The 26,626-nt window shown below is 37.1% G+C and overlaps 1 protein-coding gene across 3 annotated transcripts in view; it reads left to right on the top strand.

The window, feature by feature from the left end:
- The window catches only part of ERO1B (endoplasmic reticulum oxidoreductase 1 beta), a 72,131-nt gene that overhangs the window by 34,618 nt on the left and 10,887 nt on the right, over positions 1-26,626 (top strand). For all 3 annotated transcript variants that reach the window (XM_025284546.2, XM_006075501.3, XR_006550719.1), the window contains 8 exons: positions 10,911-10,984; positions 16,218-16,338; positions 16,476-16,522; positions 19,278-19,289; positions 20,969-20,995; positions 24,261-24,353; positions 24,461-24,707; positions 25,479-25,548. In XM_025284546.2, coding sequence (XP_025140331.1) covers positions 10,911-10,984; positions 16,218-16,338; positions 16,476-16,522; positions 19,278-19,289; positions 20,969-20,995; positions 24,261-24,353; positions 24,461-24,707; positions 25,479-25,548 — 691 coding nt within the window. The remainder of the gene's footprint in view (positions 1-10,910; positions 10,985-16,217; positions 16,339-16,475; positions 16,523-19,277; positions 19,290-20,968; positions 20,996-24,260; positions 24,354-24,460; positions 24,708-25,478; positions 25,549-26,626) is intronic.

The following is a 26,626-nucleotide window of genomic DNA, read 5'->3' as shown; positions in this document are numbered from 1 at the left end:
TATGTTGCATTTTGACTATTAAAGGTTTCTATTAACATAACTGTTACAATGCATACATTTTTTTTTTCTGTTGACTTTTCTTTATTTGCTCTAAGTACAAACCTGCTTTTGAAGGCCAACATAAATAATTTGTAAATGGTCTCAGATACTGCAGTATAAAATGAGTGAGCAGAAGGCAGTATTATAGAAGTTCTTTTTATTTTTCTTGCTTAGATATGTAGTTGTGTACTATAAATGTTAACGACTTAATAAAGTTAGCAGTTTTATGTATCTGATTTACTCATGAAAATTCTAATGTAGAAAATTAGAAATAATGGTATAATAAACACCCATATATCCACCACTCCAAATGAATAAGTGTTAACATTATCTACCATGTTTTTGAGAAAAATGTCAAAGACAAATTTGAAATTCCACATGTTTCTTTCTCAGTCCCTGTTTTCTTCCCTTTTTTCTTAGAAGTAAATTTGGTGTATATCTAGTCCATATTTTTATTTTTAGTTTATAATATAAACTATATGTAGATAAATAGATGTAGTTTGTGTAGAAGATTTTATTTTTCCTTTATGTAAATTATATGTGTTAAATAACATTCTGAAACTTTAACTGCACATTTTGCTTTCTAGATATATCCATGTTAAAACTCAGAGATTTGCCTTGTTCTTTTAGCTGATGGTTTTCATCATATAAAGTGAAAGTGAAAGTCGCTTAGTCATGTCCAACTCTTTGGCACCCCAGGGACTATCTACAGTCCATAGAATTCTCTAGGCCAGAGTACTGGAGTGGATAGCCTATCCCTTCTCCAGGGGATCTTCCTGACCCAGGAATCAAACTGGGGTCCCCTGCATTGCAGGTGGATTCTTTACCAACTAAGTTGTCAGGGAAGCCCAGTGTTCATCAGTGGGAAATAGACAAGTAAAATATGGTATTCCCCACTGATGAACATTTTTTACTTTTACAAATTGTTGCTCTTACAAATTTTTTACTTTTACAAATTATGCCAGTTTGAGCATCCTTGATAATTTTTTTTATATACACCAGAAGTGAAATTGTTGAATCTGAGGACTGCTTTCTTACAGCTGCTCTTTTTTTTTTTTATGTTTATTTGCATATAGTTGCTTAGCTGTTCTTGATATTGCCTAATGGCTTTCTAAAATACTTGTGTGGCTGTGTGTTGCCTCCAACACCAAGAACTTGTTTTGTTGTCCACATCTTTGACAAAAATTGATAATGTTTAACTGTGAAATAGTATCTCATTTTTGTTTATATTTTATTGATTACCAGTGAGTTTGGGCATTTTTTCCTTCTGTTTATTGGGCATTCGGGTTTCTTATTCATTCAACAAATGACTGCCAGGCACTATCCTAGGGGTATAGCAGTGTACATGAGAAATAGATTCCTGCCCATGTGCAGCTTAAAACAAGTAAAGTCAATGAGAAGTAAGTCAAATGATGATGAGTGCCAGGGAAAAAAATAATTTTTTCAGGGAAGACTGATAGAGGCCTTGGAGTAAAGGTGCTTGCACTGCTTTAAATTGGTGGTCCAGTGGTTAAGACTCTGCCTTCCAATACAGGGAGCCCACTTTTGATCCCTGGTCAGAGCCTAGTGGGCTGCCGTCTATGGGGTCGCACAGAGTCGGATACTACTGAAGCAACTTAGCAGCAGCGGCAGCAGCAGCAGGGAACTAAGATCCCACATGCCTGGAGGTGCAGCAATAGATAAATAAATAAATAGTCCAAGAAGACTAGAGTGATAACAGGCAAAGTGCTCTTGAAGGCAGGAGTCAGGATAATATGGCTGCAGGGGAGGGAGTGGTGGTGTTGGGGTTGGTGGGTGGTGGAGATGAGTACTCCACGAATGCATAATGGTTAGTAAAAGGCCCTGAGGTTGGAGTGTGCCTTGACTTCTTGAGTAATCACATGGCCAGTGTGGCTAGAGTACAGTGAACAAGAACAAAATAGTAGGAGATAAGATCAAAAGGTGCTGGGGGAGGAGTGGCCAAGGAAAGTGTAGGGTGGAGATCTCATAGAGTCTTGAAGACACTTAACTATGAATATTGATTCAAACTGAGTGGAATGAAAACTTACTGGAGGATTTTGAGAGAGTGGGTTTGGCGGAGCCAGATCTGTGGAAGCCTGGTTGTATGGTTATAGTAGTTTCCTTCTAAGACATGAAGGTGGTTCAGTTTAGACTGGAGTGATAGCAGTAGAACCCCCAGGAAATTTGACTTTGGAGAGCAGTGGGATTTGATTCAGTTCAGTCAGTTCAGTCGCTCAGTCGTGTCTGACTCTTTGCGACCCCATAGACTGCAGCACGCTGAGCTTCCCTATCCATCACCAACTCCCAGAGTTTACTCAAACTCATGTCCATTGAGCCGGTCATGCTATCCAACCATCTCATCTTCTGTCATCCCCTTCTCCCACCTTCAATCTTTCCCAGAATCAGGATCTTTTCAAATGAGTCAGTTCTTCGCATCAGGTGGCCAAAGTATTGGAGTTTCAGCTTCAAATTCAGTCCTTCCAATGAATAGCCGGGACTGATTTCCTTTAGGATGGACTGGTTGGATCTCCCTGCTGTCCAAGGGACTCTCAAGAGTCTTCTCCAACACCACAGTTCAAAAACATTAATTTTTCAGCACTCAGCTTTCTTTATAGTCCAACTCTCATGTCCATACATGACTACTGGAAAAACCATAGCCTTAACTAGACGGACCTTTGTTGGCAAAGTAATATCTCTGCTTTTTAATATGCTGTCTAGGTTCATCATAACTTTTCTTCCAAGGAGTAAGTGTCTTTTAATTTCATGGCTGCAGTCACCATCTACAGTGATTTTGGAGCCCCCAAAAATAAAGTCTGCCACTTTTTCCATTGTTTCCCCATCTATTTGCCATGAAGTGATGGGACCATATGCCATGATCTTAGTTTTCTGAATGTTGAGCTTTAAGCCAACTTTTTCACTCTCCACTTTCACTTTCCTCAAGAGGCTCTTTATTTCTTCTTTGCTTTCTGCCATAAGGGTGGTGTCATCTGCATATTTGAGGTTATTAATATTTCTCCCTACAATCTTGATTCCAGCTTGTGCTTCATCCAGCCCAGCGTTTCTCATGATGTACTCTGCATGTAAGTTAAATAAGCAGGGTGACAATATACAGCCTTGGCGTACTCCTTTTCCTATTTGAAACCAGTCTGTTGTTCCATGTCCAATTCTAACTGTTGCTTCCTGACCTGCATATAGATTTCTCAGGAGGAAGGTAAGGTGGTCTGGTATTCCCATCTTTTTCAGAATTTTCCACAGTTTATTGTGATCCACACAGTCAAAGGCTTTGGCATAGTCAATAAAGCAGAAATAGATGCTTTCCTGGAACTCTCTTGCTTTTTTGATGATCCAGCGGACGTTGGCAAGTTGACCTCTGGTTCTTCTGCCTTTTCTATTCCTAGCTTGAACATCTGGAAGTTCATGGTTCACGAACTGTTGAAGCCTGGCTTGGAGAATTTTGAGTATTACTTTACTAGCGTGTGAAATGAGTACAATTGTGTGGTAGTTTGAGCATTCTTTGGCATTGCCTTTCTTAGGGATTGGAATGAAAACTGACCTTTTCCAGTCCCATGGCTCCTGCTGAGTTTTCCAAATTTGCTGGCATATTGAGTTTAGCAAAGGGATTTGATTACAGAACTTTATACAGGACTGGGGAAACAGACTCTTGGAGGGCACAAACAAAACCTTATGTGCACCTGACCCAGGAGAAAGGAGCAGTGGCCCCACAAGAGACTGACCCAGACTTGCCTGTGAGTGTCCAGGAGTCTCTGGTGGAGGTGTGGGTTGGCGGTAGCCTGCTACAGGGTCAGGGGCACTGAGTGTGGCACTGCATGCCTGGGACCACATGCATGGGACCTTTTGAAGGAGGTCGCCGTTATCTTCATTACCTCCACCATAGTTTGCTCTCAGGTCAAACAACAGGGAGGGAACACAGCCCCACCCATCAACAGAAAATTGGATTAAAGATTTACTGAGCATGACCCATCAGCAGGAAAAGACCCAGTTTACCCCACAGTCAGTCTCTCCCATCAGGAAGCTTCCATAAGCCTCTTCTCTTTATCCATCAGAGGGCAAACAGAAGGAAAATCACAATCACAGAAAACTAATCAAACTGATCACATGGACCACAACCTGTCTAACTCAGTGAAACTATGAGCCATGCTGTGTGGGCCACCCAACAGATGGGTCATCATGGAGAGTTCTGACAAAATGTGGTCCATTGGAGAAGGCAGTGGCAAACCACTTCAGTATTCTTCCCTTGAGAACCCCATAAACAGTATGAAAAGGCAAAAAGATATGACACTGAAAGATGAACTGCCCAGGTTGGTAGGTGCCCATTATACTACTGGAGAAGAGTGGAGAAATAACACCAGAAAGAATGAAGAGATGGAGCCAAAGCGAAAACAATGCCCAGTTGTGGATGTGACAGGTGATGGAAGTAAAGTCCGATGCTGTAAAGAACAGTACCACACAGGAACCTGGAATGTTAGGTACACGAATCAAGGTAAATTGGAAGTGGTCAAACAGGAGATGGCAAGAGCGAACATTGACATTTTAGGAATCAGTGAAGTAAAATGGACTGGAATGGGTGAATTTAACTCAGATGACCATTATACCTACTACTGTGGGCAAGAGTCCCTTAGAAGAAATGGAGTAGCCATCACAGTCAACAAAAGAGTCCAAAGTACAGTACTTGGGTCCAGTCTCAAAAATGGCAGAATGATCTCTGTTTGTTTCCAAGGCAAGCCATTCAATATCACAGTAATCCAACTCTCTGCCCCAGCCACTAATGCCGAAGAAGCTGAAGTTGAATGGTTCTGTAAAGACTTACAAGACCTTCTAGAACTAACACTCAAAAAAGATGTCCTTTTACTTATAGGGGACTGAAGTGCAAAAGTAGGAAAACAAGAAATACCTGGAGTAACAGGCAAGTTTGACCTTGAAATACAAAATGAAGCAGGGCAAAGGCTAACAGAGTTTTGCCAAGAGAATGCACTGGTCATAGCAAACACCCTCTTCCAACAGCACAAGAGAAGACTACACATGGACATCACCAGGTGGTCAATACCGAAATCAGATTGATTATATTCTTCACAGCCGAAGATGGAGAAGCTCTATATAGTCAGCAAAAACGAGACCAGGAGTTGACTGTGGCTCAGATCATGAACTCCTTATTGCCAAATTCAGACTTAAGTTGAAGAAAGTGGGGAAAACCACTAGACCATTCAGGTATGACCTAAATCAGACCCCTTCAGATTATACAGTGGAAGTGACAAATAGATTCAAGGGATTAGATCTGATAGAAAGAGTGCCTGAAGAACTATGGACGGAGGTTCATGACACTGTATCGGAAGCAGGGATCAAGACCATCCCCAAGAAAAAGAAATGCAAAAAGGTAAAATGGTTGTCTGAGGAGGCCTTTCAAATAGCTGAGAAAAGAAGAGAAGTGAAAGGCAAAGGAGAAAAGAAAAGATACACCCATGTGAAAGCAGAATTCCAAAGAATAGCACGGAGAGATAAGAAAGCCTTCTTCAATGATCAATGCAAAGAGATAGAGGAAAACAATAGAATGGGAAAGACTAGAGATCTCTTCAAGAAAATTAGTGATACGAAGGGAACATGTCATGCAAAGATGGGCACAATAAAGGAAAGAAATGATATGGACCTAACAGAAACAGAAGATATTAAGAAGAGGTGGCAAGAATACACAGAAGAACTATTCAAAAAAGATCTTCACGACCCAGATAACCACAGTGGTGTGATCACTCACCTGGAGCCAGACATCCTGAAATGTGAAGTCAAGTGGGCCTTAGGAAGCATCATTACGAACAAAGCTAGTGGAAGTGATGGAATTCCAGTTGAGCTGTTTCAAATCCTAAAAGATGATACTGTGAAAGTGCTGCACTCAATATGCCAGCAAATTTGGAAAACTCGACAGTGGCCACAGGACTGGAAAAGGTCAGTTTTCATTATAATTCCAAAGGAAAGGCAATGCCAAAGAATGCTCAAACTACCGCACAATTGCACTCATCTCACACACTAGCAAAGTAATACTCAAGATGCTCCAAGCGAAGCTTCAACAATACATGAACTGAGAACTTCCTTATGTTCAAGCTGGGTTTAGAAAAGGCAGAGGAACCAGAGATCAACCTGCCAATATCCGTTGGATCATCAAAAAAGCAAGAGAGTTCCAGAACATATTTATGATTTATTGACTACACCAAAGCCTTTGACTGTGTGGATCACAACAAACTCTGGAGAATTCTGAAAGAGATGGGAATACCAGACAACGTTACCTTCCTCCTGAGAAATCTGTATGCAGGTCAGGAAGCAACAGTTAGAACTGGACATGAAACAGTAGAGTGATTTCAAATAGGGAAAGGAGTACGTCAAGGTTATATATTGTCACCCTGCTTATTTAACTTATATGCAGAGTATATCATGCCAGGCTGGATGAAGCACACCTGGAATCTGATTGCCATGAGAAATATCAATAACCTCAGATAAGCAGATGATACCACCCTTAACGGCAGAAAGCAAAGAAGAGCCTCTTGAGGAAAGTGAAAGAGGAGAGTGAAAAAGTTGGCTTAAAGCTCAACATTCAGAAAAGATCATGGCATCTGGTCCCATCACTTCATGGCAAATAGATGGGGAAACAGTGGAAACAGTGACAGACTTTCTCTCTCCTGGCTCCAAAATCACTGTAGATGGTGACAGCAGCCATGAAATTAAAAGATGCTTGCTCCTTGGAAAGAAAGTTATGACCAACCTAGGCAGCATATTAAAAAGCAGAGACATTATTTTGCCAACAAAGGTCCATCTAGTCAAAGCTATGGTTTTTCCAGTAGTTGTGTATAGATGTGAGAGTTGGCCTATGGATAGTCCATGAAATTAAAAGACTCTTGCTCCTTGGGCGAAATGCTATGACAAACCTAGACAGCATATTTAAAAGTAGGGGCATTACGAAAGTCATTAAGAATGGCCAATGAAAGTCTGTATAGTCAAAGTGATGGTTTTTCCAATAGTCAATGTATGGATGTGAGAGTTGGACTATAAAGAAAGCTGAGCACTGAAGAACTGATGATTTGAAACTGTGATGTTGGAGAAGACTCTTGAGTCCCTTGGACTGCAAAGAGATCCAACCAATCCATCCTAAAGGAAATCAGTCATTAATATTCATTGGAAGGACCGATGCTGAAGCTGAAGCTCCAATACTCTAGCCACGTAATGCGAAGAACTGACTCCTTGAAAAAAAACCCTGATGCTGGGAAAGATTGAAGGTGGGAGAAGGGGATAACAGAGGATGAGATGGTTGGATGGCATGACTGACTCTGTGGTCATGAGTTTGAGAAGCTCTGGGATTTGGTGACAGACAGGAAGCCTGGCATGCTGCAATCCATGGGGTGCAAATAGTCTGACATGACTGAGCAACTGAACCGAACTGATAGCAGTGGAAACATTGAGAAGTGGTCATATTCAGAATAGATTTTGAAGGTAGCTGCTGCTGCTAAGTTGCTTCAGTCGTGTCCGACTCTGTGCGACACCAGAGATGGCAGCCCACCAGGCTCCCCCGTCCCTGGGATTCTCTAGGAAAGAACACTGGAGTGGGTTGCCATTTCCTTCTCCAATCCATGAAGGTAGAGCTGATAGTATTTGCTGAAGGATTGAATCTGAAGGATTGTATATGAAAACAGATAGGAGCTGTGAATAAGTAACAAGATTTGGAACTAAGAAAATGAAGCTGCCACTTGCTGCAGTGGGGACATCCACAAGAGGAACAAGTTTGATGGGAAATTTTAGTTCAACCTTGTACTTGTTAAGTTTGAACTGCCTATGGAGATGTCAGACAGGCAGATATACAAGTCTCAGTTTCAGGGGAGAGGTCCAGACTGGAAAGAAAATGTGGGAGTCATTCAATGAATATGTGATATTTAAAAACCATAAACCTGAGTGAGATTACCAAGGAGAAAATATAAATAGAGACGTGATCCAGGGACTGGGCCTTAAGTAATCATAAGATTTTTGAGGTAAATGGCCTGTTCATATTCTTTGCTATTCTCTCCTTTGGGGAAAGGGTACATTTCTAAATTAATTTGTAGGTACTCTTCGTATAATCTGATAATATTTCTTTGTTGGTTATATGGGATGTTAGGGCTTGTCTTTTGATTTCACTTATAAATTTCTGTTGTTGAACCATAGTTATTAATTTTTTGAACTTTTAAGTTTAACACACATATAATAAAGTATACAAGTCTAAGTATAAAAGTCAATTTAATTTTACAGAGTAAACCAACTCCATTAGCCACCATCCAGAATAAGATACTTGCACCCAGGAGATCACCTTAGGTGCTTTCCTAACCATTATCACTTTGCACAGTTAACCATGATTTTGAGTTATATTAGCAAAGAATAGTTTTGCCAGCTTATATAAGTGGAATAATACAGTGTGTCTTCTTTTGTGTCTGGCTTATTTTATGCAACATTATGTTGAATAATATGGTGGATTGGCCGTATGGGCCAATGGGTTTTGGCCATTTCACAAAACATTTAGGTAGCTATTCGGTGGTACATTTGTATGCATTTCTGTGGAGAAGTATACCTACAGGGGGAATTGTTTAGTCACTAAGTTGTGTCCAATCCTTTTGTGACCCCACAGACTACAGCCTGTCAGGGTCCTCTGTCCATGGCATTTCCCAGGCAAGAATACTGGAGTAGATTGCCATTTCCTTCCACAGAGGCATCTTTGAACCCACACTGCCTGCATTGGCAGGCAGATTTTTTTTTTTTTTTTTTTTTTTTTTTTTACCACTGAGCCACCAGGGAATTAAGAACTGCCAAATGGTTTTCCAAAATGACTGTACCAAAATACATTGCTGCTACTAGTACTGTACAGGAATTCCTCATCCCACAACTTCTCTGACAACCAGTAGTGCTTTATAGAAGTGCACTTGACATTCAATACACTATACCTATTCAAAATGTACAATGTAATGTTTTGACAAGTGTACACTCACAAAACTCAGCACAATCAAGATAATTATATACACACTCCCCAAAGTTTTCTCATGCCCCTGTGTAATCCCTCCATCCCATCCCTTCCTGCCCATTTCCCACTTTAAAGATGACTACTTTAACTCACAGCAGCATCTTGATAGGAAGCCCTAGGTTAAGACCACGAAATTCTTCTGTAAGTACTGCGGCATTGATCTTCAAACTGACTTTTTAGAAAAGCTGGGCTAGATGATCTCTAAGTTGCCTTCCAGCTCATTTTTAAACCAAACTGGGCCAGCTCTATTAGCATTAGATTAGCATTCCATCGGAGAAGGCAATGGCAACCCACTCCAGTACTCTTACCCGGAAAATCCCATGGACGGAGGAGCCTGGTGGGCTGCAGTCCATGGGGTCGCGAAGAGTCAGACACGACTGAGTGACTTCACTTTCACTTTTCACTTTCATGCATTGGAGAAGGACATGGCAACCCACTCCAGTGTTCTTGCCTGGAGAATCCCAGGGATGGCAGAGCCTGGGGGGCTGCCATCTATGGGGTTGCACAGAGTTGGACACGACTGAAGCGACTTAGCAGCAGCAGCATTCCATATCTTTTCTGCTACCATGGCTTTAGGGAAGGGTTAGATGAAACAATTAGAAAACCTCATCAAATAAAGGTACTAAACGTTCCTCTAAGTTAGTCATATTGCTAATAAGAAAATAGGTGTTTATATCAAAATTGCTTTGTTCCTTACTATTTTCAGGAGAAAACTTATCTGATTAAACATGACAAAAGTTATCATTTTAGTTGTAACTAGAACTTAGGCATTCTTGTTTTACGGCATCATATATGTCAACTGAGTCAGTTATGGTATAAATTTTTTTTATTAACTTTAATTATATATTCTCATAGAAAATCCTGGGGTAAATTGGAGATTTTTATTGGTAAGGTGGTTGTAGTGCAGACAGCCTTATATACTCATGCAGTGGTTATGCTATGCAGCAGCTTTTCAAATGCAAAATAAATTATTGGCTATGACAGTACCACATTTAGGAATACCTGATTTATATTAGTACATAATTTTTTTGCCTTGTTTTTTTTCTTTTTGTGTAGTGAGTAAAGAAGGGTAATAATACTTCTCTTATATATGCTGCCACTGTGTATTTAAGATAGAGAAGGTCTGAATATAGGTTAAAGGAAATATAGGTCAGGGTTTATTTTGAGTGTAGTTGTTCCTTTATCAGTTCTCCTGGCCAGAAATCTTGTCATAGATTTTGTTAAATGTGAGGTTATGTGTAAAATGAATAATACAGTGTGATAAAAGTTACATTGATGTTACTAAGGGATGTTGGATGGATTTTTTTTTTTTTTTAGTATTTTTGAGTGTAATATAAATACAGAAGCAATTTAAATTAAAAGAATCTTGAAAGTAAATTTAATTCCAACTTAGGAAAAAATAATACATATTTACTTTGTTTCTGCTGCTACTTCTAAGTCACTTCAGTCGTGTCCAACTCTGTGCGACCCCATAGACGGCAGCCCACCAGGCCTAAGTCAACTGAAAAGACCAGCTTGAGTTTTGTGTTTAATTGCATCTTATACGTATTTGTAAATTAGTTTTCTGGTCTAAGTAATTATCATTGAACTAGGCCTAAAGTAGTTTTAATGTAGTTAAGAAATGAAAATCACTCGTGGAAATTAATATCTGTCTTTCATATCACTTGTTTTAATCATTGTTTCATGTGACCACTAACTGAATTTGTAATGCCATCTAATTAATGAAGAAGTGATCTCAGATTATCTATTTTTAATACACTAGAATACAGTGTCAAACTTTTCAACTCCAAATTTAATCCTTTTTCTCTTTTATTCCTCCTTCCCCTAGTAATCAAAGCAAAGAAGCTTTCATTGACTGGGCAAGATATGATGATTCACAGGATCACTTTTGTGAACTTGATGGTAATAAAATAAACTATTGTAATTACATTATTTTAACTTTAACCCTTTTAAGATACTTATATCAGTGAAAATACAAAGTTACAGCTTTAATACACAGGATGTTGTATGTGGATCTTATTATTCATAATAGTATTTATTAAGAACTGGTGTTCCAGGCCTTGTACTAAGTGCCTTAAGTTCATCATTTCTTAGCTTTACAACTACACTGCTGCTGCTGCTAAGTCGCTTCAGTCGTGTCCGACTCTGTGCGCCCCCACAGACGGCAGCCCACCAGGCTCCCCCGTCCCTGGGATTCTCCAGGCAAGAACACTGGAGTGGGTTGCCATTTCCTTCTCCAATGCTGAAAAGTGAAAAGTGAAAGTGAAGTCGCTCAGTCATGTCTGACTCTTAGCGACCCCATGGACTCCAGCCTACCAGGCTCCTCTGCCATGGGATTTCCAGGCAAAAGTACTGGAGTGGGTTGAGGTGTGTATTATTTTATATCTGAGGAAACTGAGTCTCAAAAAGACTAAAAGCTTGCCCAAGATCACAGAGTAGCAAGAAGCTGAGACAGGATTCAATCCTAGATCTTATTCCCACACATGTCTTCTTTCCATTGTGACACCCCCATCTCCTATGGACCTCTAATTCAAGCCACTTAGTTATAGGTCTGTGACCATATTATAGAAATGTTCACAATGAAATTAGTTGGAGGTCTCAACAAACTAACATAAAGACACCTTCCAATATTCCAAGGACTCTAACTTGATCCCCACAGCCCTGTTTGGAATAGAATAAAGCCAGATCACGGTTCAATAGTAACTACCATTTCTTTCAGCAGAAGATAATTGATGTGTCTCCAGATCTTTTGTCTACAGAATACTCCCAATAATTGTGCTGCGTAGGCTTAGGACAATTCATTCGGCCTCTCTTTACCTTTTACCTTGGTATTATTATATTTTTTGAGGTGGAAAAGGATTTGAGGTTCAAGCACACATAATTAACAGGCAGCAGAAGTTCTTCTGAATTTTTAAAGCATCTAAAGTGATCTGCTTTCTAAAAATTTTTTAAAGATTCATATGTAGAATTGTGCTGTTAATACAGTCTGTAATGGGATACTTACAGGGCACTTCTCCAATATTATGGTAAATTGAGGAGACACTGGGAGAGGGAGTGTTATTACCACGGTTTATATGGTTTCAGCAAGGAAATTGTTAAGAAATCTGAACAAAGTTTTTTTTGAATATAGTGATAGGCAAATTTGTAAAATACCCCTGTTATGATATTTAGAATTGGCAAAGGTTTCATCAAAGCAAGTCACTATTCCTGGGTAAGCACTCACATGGCTACCTACATAAAATCATCTTTTAAAAATTTTAGAATTACATAATTAAAATAACTGGTAGTTTTTATAGTTTGTGTAGGTCTTAAACATGTGAAACCATGCTACGAGTTGTATTACCACTTCTTCTGGGTAGTAATGTTCATGTGTGTCCCAAAGATTTTTTGACCTACAATTAAAAAAAATACCATCAGGGTAGCTTTGGTGTCATTGTTATTTCAATAATCTAAATTATTAGATTAAAGCAAAAAATCTAAAGAATGTTCACCCCCGTGTATTGGAATATAGCCAAACACCCTGTTGTCTGCTGATTTGTTTTTGGCTTTGTTCTTATTTGAAAGGAAGACAATCCTTATAGATCAAATAATAGGTTTTTAAATAATTTAGTGGTTTGAGGTAGGCTGCTCTCCTTACCCCTCTCTATTTATTTATTTTTTTGTTATTGTTTTTTATGCATGGCTTGCTGCTTCCTTTGCCTCAGGTTTCTGCTCAAATGTCACCTCATTAGAGAACCTGCTGTCATAAAATAGCAACCGCTTTCCCTCTCTGTCTCTGTGCACTGCTGCCTGCTCTCAGAGCACTAAGAACTATGTGTGAGACATTATTTAACTGTTTATTGTCTGTCTTCAGCTAGACTGTGAGCTACTTGAGGGCAAGGACTTTGTCTTTTTGGTCATAACTGTGTCCCCACTGCCTGGCCATGGTTCATTCCCAATAAATATCTGTTGATTGAAGTAGTTGGTTCATGTGGTAGTATTAGTTGCTCAGTCACGTCCGACTCTTTGTGAACCCACACGCTGTAGCTCACCAGGCTCCTCTGTCCATGGGATTCTCCAGGCAAGAATACTGGAGTGGATTGCCATTCCCTTCTCTAGAGGATCTTCCCAATCCAGGGATCAAACCCAGATCTCCTGCATTGCAGGCAGATTCTTTACCTTTTGAGCCACAGGGAAGTGCTAGTTGGTTCATAAATAATGTGATAGATTTTTACTTTTTTATTTTTCCCCTTTCAACAGGTTCATTGATTCGTTAAAAATACTGCTTGAAATAGAAGTTTCTAAATCTGGCTGTGTATCAAAATTACTTGGGTGCTTTATAAACTATAGTTTCTTCTTGACTGAGGAAATTATGTTTTAATAGTAAATTGCAGTTTGGGGTAGCTTCAGAGATAGAAGATTGTGGGCTTAGTCCTGAGTCTGATATTTCTGATCTGTGTCCATAAGCAAAAAGCCTGCATATTAAGTTGGCCTGTGCAACCATTACATTCTAAGAGATACATGGGTCAGGAGGGCTAGAGAATGCAATGTGGCCTCAAAACACTAATACTAAATTAGAGCAGTGAAAGGAAAATTCAATCGGATAAAAGGGGTACTTGAGGAGGAAGAAGAAATATTAGTTCAAGTTGACAAATTTACAGAATTAGGTATTTAGACTCAATAGGAATTCTTTGAATCCTTAGGTAATTGTTAGAATAGTCAAAAAGAAGGAATATCTTTGGAGTAGGTTTGTAGAGGGAGGAAGAAGAGAAAACTTTTTGAGGGGAGGATTTATTAGGGATCCAAGAGAACTATCTGAATGAACGATACAGGTGTACAAATGAAAAGAAATTATAGTTTAGGAACAAATTAGTTAACATCATGTCACAGGTGACCCCAGGAGTAAGAATGGGTGTGTTTTGTAGGGGACCTCAACCTGTGTATGCTTTTTCCCACATATGTTCTTCATTCTGAATGTCATGAAATTCTTGTCAGCATAAGTCAGGAGTTGACAAACTTTTTCTTTTGTAAATGGGCAGATAGTAAATATTTTAGATAGACCATAAATATTATATATATTAGATAGATCATAGTTTACGTGGTCTCAATTGTAACTGCTCAAGTCTGCCATAATAGAGTGAAAGCAGCACATAGGCAAATGAACAAGCCTTGTGTGCCCATAAAACTTTCTTTACAAAAATACATAGCAGACCAGACTTGTCTTGTGGGCCATAGTTTGCTAATACTTTCTGTAGGTTAACAAAACCCACCTTTTTCATGATTTGAAAAAGTACTAAATGTTTTAAAACAACTTTTGGTTGAATTAAAGGAATACATATTAAGAACATGAAGAATGTAAGTTTTACTTAATTTTAAAACCTGTATAATTGATTTTGCTCATGTGACTTTCTACTCCCTTGAAGTATACTTTAAATCCATATACTTTAATATCTGAATCCAAGGATTTTTTTTTTACTGTTTAGTTGGTTTAATTGGGTGAAGAGTGTGATACTAATTCAATCTGCACATTCATATAGCTCTATGTAAGTGTAGGCTTATGTGTGTACACACATGTACTTTATACATATGGACATATGTATATGAGTATATATTTATGATATTAATTTAGTATTTAAGTTCATATAGATAACTCAGTTTTGTAAGGTGAACTAAGAATGGCTCAAAGAAATTTAAAATAATTAACAGAAGTTAGTCATTATAAAGCTTTTAAAATTTTACTGTAAAAATAAAATTCATTAACTTATTTAAATTTTAATTTGTTAATTAAAAATTTTTAAATTAATTAGTCTTAAGTCTTGATTAAGAAATGTCTTTAGACAGTTTCTATTCTTCCATTTACAAATAAACTGTTTCTATGCCTTAATTTACATAGTGGAGTATCTGTATAATGTTAGTGCTAAAAATAGAGCCAGTATTCTTTAAAATCATATTTCCATCATCTGTGAGATACCACTCGTTTACTAATGGGAAGTTGAAATTAGCTTTGTACTCTTCCTGCATCACTAAAGTACCAGGTAGTTCTCAGAAGACATGTATCAGGATGCTCTTTTTTCCTTTTAGGATTATGGATAATCTTAATCTATGGTCATTGAATGGCCAGTGAATATTTTTGACTGACAAGTAATGAAACTAAGAGGGACTATATTTTAATGACCATATTTGGTCTTGTTTCAAGTCAGGTGACTATATATTAATATCATTGATTAATACCATGACACCAAAAAATAGGAAGCATATAAATAAAAGAATACATCTGTGCCAATATACATAGCACTGCAGCCTGTAAGTATTATTACATTTGTGAAGCATAGTCATTATAATTTTTGTGTAGGTAAGAAGACCTGTAGTTCCCTTTTCTACCCAAAATATGAACCTCAATAATTAAGATGATTTTTCCTTTTATCTTTTGTATCCCGCAGAGATCTCTCTCAAAATATTGTCCAAATAGTAGAGATCTAGGAAATACTTATTTGGGTTTCAACATGGAAAGTCATTATTTAATTTTAAATGTGCTAATAAGTTCTTGAAGTTGTGCCTACTAACCAATATGTTAACCAGTTAATATGTTAAATAATATATTAACATTGGTAAAAATAAATTTATAACTTTTTTTTTACTAGAACATGGTGTAACTCTGAATGATCAATTTTGAATCTCAAAGTTATTGTACCATTTACTTCCTAAGTCCAAGCAGAGAGTAACAGAGAGAGCTTTTTTCATATAATATGTACTAACATGTCTCAAGTATGTGTTTAGGTAGCTATATACATGGAGAGGGGCAAACACATGAAATATTAAAACAGGTTATGATTTGGTTAGGTCTTTTCAGTCTTGGTGGTTTAAACTTGAGAAGTAATTAATGACTCTAATTAAGGTAAGGGATGTTATGTTACTTAAAAGAGCACTGAGCGTCCAAAAGAAAGGGAGAAGTTATTTTTCCTTTCTTAAGTTCAAGTGATTATAAATCCTGGGTCAAGGACAGTCATAAGTGTGCTAACCACTTTACCTTTTAACTTGGAGATGGCTTGAAAGTGCAGTATTTCTCTAACTTTTGTGTAGCCCTGTTTGCTTTGTAATGGTAAATTTTGCATAGATGGTGACATGTAGATGGTTTTATGAATTGTTTCTTCTTCAGATGAGAGATCTCCAGCTGCTCAGTATGTAGACCTGCTGCTGAATCCCGAGCGTTACACCGGCTATAAAGGGTCCTCTGCGTGGAGAGTGTGGAACAGCATCTATGAAGAGAATTGTTTCAAGTAACTGGAGGGGGTAGGGGAAGGAGGAGGATTGTCTAGAGGGAAGGTGGAAGGAAGGGAATATTTGTTTCCTTTGGAAAAAATTACGTCAAAATGTCAAACCATTTACGTCTGAATTTTGTACACTTCTTTTTCAGGCCTCGATCTGTTTATCGTCCTTTAAATCCTCTGGCACCCAGCCGAGGTGGGCGTCTCATACATTTTCATGCTTTTGGATATTATTTACAAAATACTTTTGTAACTATGTATTGAGAAATTTTTCAGCTATTTTGTATATTTGCTAATTTGAATGATTAAAAGAATAAGCTTAGTTCTTAGTTGTGTCAAGATTTCCACATGTTTTTATAATTACTGTCCTTTATTGACTGCTTGATATGTGCCAGGTCCTAAACTAGGAGCTTTATATAAAATAAATTAGAAATATGAGTAATCCATATATATTAGAGGTTCTGGGGAACTCCCGAAAATCTGGATGTCCAGGCCTTATCCCATACCAGTTGTCAGAATCTTTGGAATTAGGATCTAGGTATTAGTGATTTTAAAGCTTTCTAGATGATTCTAGTATGCAGCCAAGTTTGAGAACCAGTGGCTCCTCCTGTGCTTTTCAGACTTCAGTGTGCATACAGATCACCTGGGAGCCTTGTTAAATACCAGGTTCTGATTCTGTAGGTCTTGGGTGAGGCGCCCAGGTGATGCCCAAGTGCTGATCTGTGCACAACACTCTGAGTCAGAAGGATGCAGAGAAATACCAGAAAGTTAGGTTGCTACTTGCCACATCAAGCTATTGAGCACAGAAATGTGGCTTGTGTGAAAGAAACACATAAAGTTCCCATTTTATGTAATTTTAGTTCATTTAAATTAAAAAACTAAAGCAGTATAAAATATTTTTGCCCTTAAACAGAATCTTATTGTTTTGGTAGAACCACTTTAACTCTTGCATCACAAAGCAAATTGTTGATGTACTGTAATGCATGTATACCATACTTTTCAAAGTGTGGATATGAGAAAACATTACATATTTATTAGAAAAAAATTTTAATCACATACATGGCTGGTATTATAGTTCTATGTGACAGCATTATTGTACACAGTTGGAGGTTATTCAGTATAAAATTATTAGGCGTATCTTCAATCTGTTCTCATCGAGGACCCAAACCCTGGGAGAAGCCCTGTGATTGACATCCTAATGCTTTCTTTAGACCAGGATTGATTTAGGAACTTGAATTTCCTGGTCTAGATTCATCTTTTTAGGCATTTCTCAAAACCAGAGAGATTTGGGAAGGTGGAATGAATGGACTGTTCTCAGATGTGCGCTCTGTAACAGTGTGGCATATAGTCTTCCCAGATTCATTCTGAAACTGCCTGGATGAGGTAATTGGAGTATGAAGACGATGTGGATGGCTTCCTACCCTTTTTCTCTCTTTTTACTACTTTTACCTCATAGCTTTTCTATTTTCAACTTAAATGTTTTATTATATAAGATTTTATGAAAATTGAAACAATACAAAAATAAAGAGGACACTCCCCCCCCCATTCCTACCTGCCTCCCCGCTTTTTCTCTTCCATAGTACAGTTTGGAAGGTATCCTTCCAGACCTTTTCTATTATAACTTACTCTTTAAAAATAAAAAATATATATATTTATTTTATTTTTGGCTGTGCAGGGTTTTCATTGCTGTGCAGGCTTTTCTGCAGTTGCAGCAAGTAGGGGCTACTCTCTAGCTGTGGTGCTTCGGTTTCTCTTGTTGCAGAGCACAGGCTCTAGGGTGCTCGGGCTTCAGTAGTTGTGTTTTGAGGGCTTAGTAGCTTTGGCTCCCGGCCTTTAGAGCACAGGCTCAGCAGTTGTGGCACACAGGCTTAGTTGCTCCATGGTATGTGGAATCTTCCCAGATCAGGGATCAAACCCATGTCTCCTGCACTGGCAGGCAGATTTTTTTACCACTGAGCCACCAAGGAAGACCATATGATCACTTGTAAAGCAGAGAGTACAGTTGTTCATTTAATAAAAGCATCAAATCCTAAGAAACACTTCACTTCCATATTATGATAAACTAAGACTTGAAACTGTAGGAGAGATGAGGAGAGGAAGGAAAGTGCTCAGAGAAAAAGATAGAGGGAGGAAAGAGGAGTAGAAAAGAGAAAACAAGTGTAGAAGAGGGAGACAAAAGACTGGGTAAGGGAGAGAATGGGTCCCAGGTGATGGTGGTACCCTAGGAAGTAATGGAGCAGCTCTTGCTAATGCTGTTGATGAGCTTTCTTCATTCAAACTGTGAATTGTTGATGAACAGCTGTTTAATATTCTTAACTATGTGTCTTCCATGCTATTCCTGAGCTATAACAGCTGGGCTTCTACAACTAGTTTTTAAACAGTTTTTGTGCAACAGAACTTTTTTTTCAAAAATGAAAGCTTATGTAGAATTCCACATGTAAAGCCAATAAAGGCAGGGCTGCTCTGGAGCCCGATAGTCCAGCCTTCTGGCCTCTTCCCCATGTCTGGGCAGTCCTGCAGCACCTGCAAGGATGCTTTCATTGACGACAGTTTGGGAAGGGCTTTTATTCAGGTGAGTGTGTGCTAGGAGCAGTAATTTAAGAAAGAAAAGTGCTCCAGTCTGAAAACACATGTTCAGAAAGAGTTGTGTGCATAACAATTAAAGGAGTAACTTTGTGTATTTGTTAATTATTGAAACTAGTGGTTTTTATGATTACTTGCTCTCTGATACTATTTATGGCATAAAACATATATGAAAATCTTGTGCTGTTTGGCTTTTATTCTTATTAAGAAGTCTTATTTGTAGGATAACTACAAGCCAACCAATGTTAATGGTATGATTAATAGTTTAACACACAATAAGTTTTAATCACATATTAAAGTAAATAGGATTGGAATCTGAACTGTGAAAGACATTTTCTGATATCCTATCTATTTATTTTATCTTTCAGGAGAAGATGATGGTGAGTTAAAACTCTCATTTTATGTTGCTTCAAGTGTAGAAGAAATGTCTTTAATGATCAAAATTTGATTTTTTCCTGTTTTTAATTCAAAAGTATTTATCCTATTTTTTTCAGAAAATAACTAGCAATCAATGGCAACCCAAAAAATGAGACGTTTTTTTAATATATATAATTCAAAGTTACCCTATGTTAAAAACAGTGTAACAACCATTCTACTTACATGTTTAGTATAGAAACAGGATCACATTCCAAGTTCCCCTATTTTTTGGTTATTGTGATCTACTTGAGTATGTTCTAAAGAAATAGAAGGAAATTAAAATAGTTTTATCAGATATTTGTCTTGTGATTTCTTTATTTTCTTATTGATTTTGTAATTTATAACCTCAGTCATCATTATTACACTTAATCTGATGAATGATAATTTGTCAACAGTAGGTTATTCCAGATTTCTAAATGAATATCAGTTATAACATGCCCCAAAACAGCCAAAATAATTATTTCAAATGAATATTTACTTAGCTGTGTAGAGGGGCACCAATGATGAGCATTGTACACATTGTACAGGATGGGAAGATGTATAAAACATATCTTTTTATAAAGATAGAGGAACTATCTTTCCTCTAGGAGCTAAAAATATGTACAGTAGGAATGATAAGCACTATTCATAAGAGATGATAAAGAATTATTACATACATAGCACAGACAGTAAGTGGTGTAGTAGTTTGTTCAGAGGTGGAATAGATCCTATCTCACTTGGAATATTACTGGGAAAGGTGGCATTTGAGGTGCACAAATAATGGACCGATTTAAGCCAGTAGAATTGCATAGTATGTGCTACTTGAATGACAGCATGGACCAAGGAATTGAAAAAGGAAAAAACAAGGCATGTTTTGGGAGACCCTGTTAGCAGTTAGAAAGACTTCACATGGGGTAGTTTAAATTAGAAAGATGAGTAGAGGACAGATTGTTGAGGACCTTGGAAGCTAGACTTTTGCTATTAACTGTTGGGGCTTTCTGAATAAATGTGTGAGATAATGAATGATCCTTTGTAAAAGTATCATCTAAGTAAGAGCATGTTGAATGAATGAATCTCTAGGAAGGTATTTGTGTTGTTGCAAAGGGTAAAGACTCAGGAGACAAAGTAATTCCCCACCATCTTAATTTATCCCCTGTACTCCTTGCTCAGCCATCTGTGTGTTGAGTTTTCATCCTCATGCTTTGCTTTTCACAATTAAAATAAGGATGGGTAACTTAGAAAGTATATTAACTATTTTCATCCTTACTGACTGCCATTTTCCTTTTCACTCAGAACAATAGTGGGCTAGGATTCGTTCTTTTAGCATGGTACACATAGTAAGGCCCCTTCATATTCTGATCATTAACTTTTCTGAAGAATTATCTTGAAAACTAGAGAACTTTTTTTAATTATCCCTTGAAACTTAGTATTTTTAGATAATTAAGGAAGTATATGTAGGTTTACTGGTTCAGGAAAAATAGGATAATTAGTAATTTGATTTTTGTATTAATTACAATTCAGTTTTTTTCTGGAAGTTTTGAACAGTGCTTTGGTTGTTATCATCAAAGGCAACTTAAGATTGTTTCTCTTCAACCTTATGGATATTTAAGGCTTTAAGTAAATATGTTTATATAATTTTTATTGTTTTTGCTTTGTTTTTTAGGAGAATCATTCTACACATGGCTAGAAGGTAATCTAATGTCTGCATTTTAAATGTATTGGCATCTTACAAAAAGATTTGTTTAATATATATTTGTAAGTTTTAGGATTCATTACCTAGACAACTAATCTTGACAGTGTATGAAAGAAAATAACAGGTTTTATGTTATTGTAGTTTAGGATAAAATTATTTGAAAATGTTGAGGATATTGGTCAGCTAAAAACCAGTGTTATGGAAATACACAGGGCAGATATGGTCATCACATTTTCATAACTGGTTCCCAGTCTTATTTCCATTTTGTATGTAATACTCATCCAAACTACTTTTCTAGGAAGCATTATGCAAGTCTGGTTTGTTAAGTAGAGACATTCTTTTTGAAAGAAAGTGGGTTTTTTTGTATATGAAATTAAGGGAAGATGAATTTGAATTCAGAAGATTTTAAACATGTTTAAACATACAGTCTAAACTAACTAAAGAATAAAGTAATATAGATCCCAATATACTAGATTCTTATGTTTGTTAGTAATGTTATATTATGAATGGGATTTCTCTGTTTTTTTAATTAATTATTTTCGATGTGCAAATACTGCTAGGAATTACACTGACAAATGGCCAGCGTGGGAAAAGATGCTTAGCTTTGTTTAAATAGCTTTATTCTAAAAATGCAAATTACAAAAAATAGTATTTAGTTTAAAAGAGGTGGGGAAAGACTCTGCATATTGATAATGGAGGATAAGAATGAAATTTATGGGCAGTGTCAAATTCTAGGATATATACTGTATACCCCAGAATCTCCTAGTATCCTGTTGATGGGAGTCCACTGATACATGATTCAGTGAGCACTCCCATTTATAGGCAACTGACTCAATTTCTCTGAGATTCAGGTTGCTGATCTGGGGCACGAGAGTGGCAGTAGCCATCCAACTTACCTGTGAGTGTAGATGATGCCTGTGAAAATTGCTTTGAGAATCACTAAACAATGTACAAATGCCAAATAATAGTATTGCAGTAAATCTAGCCCTTTTGTGAGAAAAAAATTATATATTGTTGTCCTATAGTTTGGTTGGTGAAAATGAATTTGAATGAAATTAAATCCAGAAGAGAAGAGGAGAACCACTTTCTAAAGTCAGCAGTTGGATTTGCTAGGCATTGGCCTGGCAGCAGACTGCAGGCAGGGGTCAGCTCTTCAGCACTTTCCTGCTAAGTGTATTGTATGTCTTCTTGGTGCATTCACTTGGCACATATTTTATTGTTAAGATTTTTCTTGAAGTTGCCTAATTTTCAGTTTATGGAAGTATAGATTTTTCTTCCTTCCTTCCCACTTACCACCCATCCCCGTTTTAGGTAAGGAGCTTTGTGGACTTTGCAAATTTGAATTGCCTCTCTCATTTTTAGGCATATGAATTTTCATGAGCTTTGCTTAGCTTATTTTCCATTCTCTTATCTTTAGATATTTTACTGCTTAGGTTTAAAGGAAGAAAAAGTGAACCTCAAATCTGATCATTTTGCTACTTGATCTACAGGAGAATTTAGTACCTAATGTTTTATCAAAGTTATTCATATTGTTTATATCCCTTGTTACCATAAACTTGGCCATATGCTTTTTTTAAGAGGTAAATGCTGCATTTATTTTTTATTTATTATGAGGAAACCACAAAATAGAATTTAATTCCTACCTTTATCCATGGGGCTTCTCAGGTGGCGCTAGTGGTAAAGAACTGCACGCTATTGCAGGAGACGTAGGAGACGTGGGTTTGATCCCTAGGTCAGGAAGATCCCCTGGAGGAGGGCATGGCAACCCACTCCAGTATTCTTAGCTGGAGAATCCCATGGACAGAGGAGCCTCATGGGTTACAGTCCATAGGGTTGCAAAGACTTGGACACAACTGAAGCGACTTAGCATGCACACACACTCTATCCATGAGATGAGATGAGAATATTCTAGGAAGAATTCTGAATTAGGGAATGAGATCTCAGAATAATTATTTTTTCCTATTAGAAGCTACTTGCTTCAGAGCCATCTGTTGTAGAACACAAAGGGAAAGTAAGTTGAAGACCTAAAAGGTCCTAAGAAGATGCAAAGTAAGCCACATACATACTCTTAATGTCTTAAAAAGCCTTCAGCATATAAATGAGATTATTTCTTAGTTTCCACTGTTGGAGCCCATTTTTCCCCATGGGGAAAGTGAAAAAAAAAAAAAAGGCAAAAAAAGACATAATTCTGTTGAGTGGTAGAAAAGGGAAAAAGCTCATTGTTCTGGATCTGGTGTATTCTTAAAGACTTAAGTTTTGCAGTTTTATTTTTAAAATTTTCTATAAAGAATATTTTCTAAAAATATTGTTCCTTTTTTATTGTGGAAAATACAGTATAAATTTACTTTCTTGGGCATTTCAAATTTTACTTAATAGCATTAAGTACATTCACAATATGTATTACTCTTATAATAAGAGAAAATATTTTTAAATGGAGGCAGGGGTAGGATAGGATGATGAAATTATCTTGATCTCTGTTTTGAGCAAAAGCCTATGGGACTTAAGAAGGCTACATAAGATAAACTTCCATCACAGTCCTAAACTCCATCTTGATGTGGTTTTATTCACATAGTAAATAGCACACATTTTTCTATTGGCTGGATGTCTGTCTTCTAGGTCTGGGCTCCTGAGAAGCAGAACATGTAGTTAAGTAGAGAAATTCAGGACAAAGGATTAATAAGACACAGTAAAGAATCTAGAAGAAGGGGAATTCCCTGGTGGTCCATTGGTTAGGATTCCCCGCTTTCACTGCTGAGGGCCTGGCTTCAAAAATAAATAATAATAATCTAGAAAAAGGAGAGAATTCAGTTTCAGTCTCTTCTTCCTCCACCATCAAGTAGGTTCAAATAGGACATCTGTAGGGAAGGGAAAAGGAGAAATAGCTATTGTTAAGCCAAAGCAGTGACTCTATGTCTGTTTTAGTTTAGCCTAAACCACAAAGTATCTGTGCTATTGCCTTCTGGGTAACATGTGGACTTAACTAAGTGCATCTGCTCGAGTGTTTGGACCTTCAGAAGTCCAGACATTTGTATCTTATTCTGCATTAAGTTATCATATTCAGTTACCTCCATGCTGAAGTCAAAATCTTATTTTATCTGCTAGTGAGAGGATCTCAAACTAATTATTTTATATTGTTCCTTGATTTATTTTTAATGTCCTTGAATCTTAACTTTAAAAATAAGCCTGCATACCTAATCCTCTTGATTCAGTATTTCTGTTATCTAAATGAATGTAATTTCTTTTTCAATATTTTTCTGACTAGGTTTGTGTCTGGAGAAACGAGTCTTCTATAAGCTTATATCAGGACTTCATGCTAGTATTAATTTACATCTGTGTGCAAATTATCTCTTGGAAGGTAATCACATTTTTTCTATTAGTATAAAAATTGTTGGGGAAAAGAATATATTCTCTAGAGAAAAAAAATCCTGTTTATTAAAAATACATAATATATTTCTTTTTTAGAAACCTGGGGTAAACCTAGCTGGGGACCTAACATGAAAGAATTTAAACGCCGATTCGACCCTGTGGAGACCAAGGGAGAAGGCCCAAGAAGGCTAAAGAATCTGTACTTCCTATATTTAATTGAGCTTCGCGCTTTATCAAAAGTGGCCCCATACTTTGAGCGCTCAATTGTCGACCTTTACACTGGAAATGTGCAAGAAGATGCTGACACAAAAACCCTTCTACTGAATATCTTTCAAGATACAAAGTAAGACTTGAATTATCAGTGATCTGAAATTCTCCACTCTGTAATTGGATGACGTAGTTCTTGAAATACAACAAAAACTGACTCCTGAAAGCTGGTTAGGAAAGGGAGAATTAGAACTGAGAAGGACAGTTCATTGGATGGCAGTGTTTTAAAATTTTTTTCTAAAAATGTTGACTGAAAAGTTTTATTGCATAAACTTTCACACTAGAGAATAGGCTATATTTTTAAATATAACTTTAAATTTTATGTAGTGCCAAAATTTAATGTTATTTTAGTATTCTTTCTACCAATTTTGTTTTCTTCCAGTTGCTATTTAAATTCATGGTAATATGTGTTAGCATAAGGATAGATTACCTAAGAGAACATTAGCTTTACATTCTACAGTTTAACCTTAAAAAAAATATCCTGGGTCTATGAAATTGCAGTTTACTGATTGTTAAAATGAGCATGGAGCAAAGTTGGGTTAAGAAATGCTTAAGGTAAATTGTGCATTACATTTTTTGAAATGCTAACAGAATGATTTACATTTTTCACATAAATGTTATTAATTTTTTAGGTTATTTCTGTCATATAATTTCTTCAAAACCTTACAGTCTTACAAATTATACAGCTCTCTTTTACCAAATAGTTATATGTAAACTGTTGCCACCTTCTCTTGTTACCAAACCTTACACATGAGTAAATTATGAATTTTAAATATTTGTAGGGATAGAAAATTCTACCAGAACTTGAATTTTTCATCTGTAACTTATAATATTTTCATTTCATCAGGTCCTTTCCCATGCACTTTGACGAGAAATCCATGTTTGCAGGTGACAAAAAGGGGGCCAAGTCATTAAAGGTAAAAAGTTCTTGATTGGTGGGAGGAGTGGAGAGCAGCTGACTGGTTGTGTTTTAATTTTTTTCCCCTAAACTTCCTTTCCCAGTTCTCAATCTGGGTGGTCTGATTGGATTTTACTGTAAATGATACAAAAAACTCCTCTCAATTCCTTTTTTCTCTCTAGTTTGCCCCCCTGCTTAGTGAGTCCTCAGTTGTAGCTCTAATGACACCTTTGTAATTGTCCTTTTGAAAGACGTTATTTTGAGAGGAAGTTTTCTTTCTTTTCTTTTTGTTGTTTTGATGCATCTTAAAAGAATCACGCACTGTCAGCCACTTAGAAGATAGTAATAGCATATTTTCAAAAGTGTATTTTATGAATTATTAAAGTTTTTCAAACGATTATGTTTTTGTACTTATGGACTAACATATAAGGCAAAAATTATCTGTTGACTTGGGATATCAGAAAGAGACTATATTTTAGGAACATTACTAAACTTCACATTAGGAGCACTTCATTTTCATTTGCTTCCAGCAGAGGGCCCCAGTCTCCCGGATCTAATGCTTGATGATCTGAGGTGGAACTGATGAAATAAAGTACACAATAAATGTACTGTGTTTGAATCATCCTGAAGCCATCCCCCCTCCCTGTTCATGGAAAAATTATCTTCCCTGAAACCAGTGCCTAGCGCCTAAAAGGTTGGGGACCACTGGCTTATAGTAATTAAGGAATACATTATACCTTTACAGTTTGATAAAAGTATTTGAAATTGACTGGCAAATAGTCTTCTACTACAGCTCTATAATTTTTTATATGCAATTCTGAAATCCAAAAGCTCCAACCACTGGAACATTTTTCTTATGTTTGGTGCAAATTAATTTATTAGCAAAACCTAACTTGAACTGATGTAAAGATAGTTATAGAAAGTGAAAGTGAAGTCTCTCAGTCGTGTCCAACTCTTTGCCACCCTATGGACTGTAACCTACCAAGTTCCTCCATCCATGGGATTTTCCAGGCAAGAATACTGGAGTGGGTTGCCATTTCCTTCTGCAGATCTTCCCGACCTAGGGATTGAACCTAGGTCTCCCTCATTGTAGGCAG

The sequence above is a fragment of the Bubalus bubalis genome, chromosome 4 (genome assembly GCF_019923935.1).
Source record: "Bubalus bubalis isolate 160015118507 breed Murrah chromosome 4, NDDB_SH_1, whole genome shotgun sequence".
NCBI classification, from domain to species: domain Eukaryota; kingdom Metazoa; phylum Chordata; class Mammalia; order Artiodactyla; family Bovidae; genus Bubalus; species Bubalus bubalis.
The sequence above is the reverse complement of the archived record's forward strand: the minus strand, read 5'-3'. Positions and strand labels throughout refer to the sequence as shown.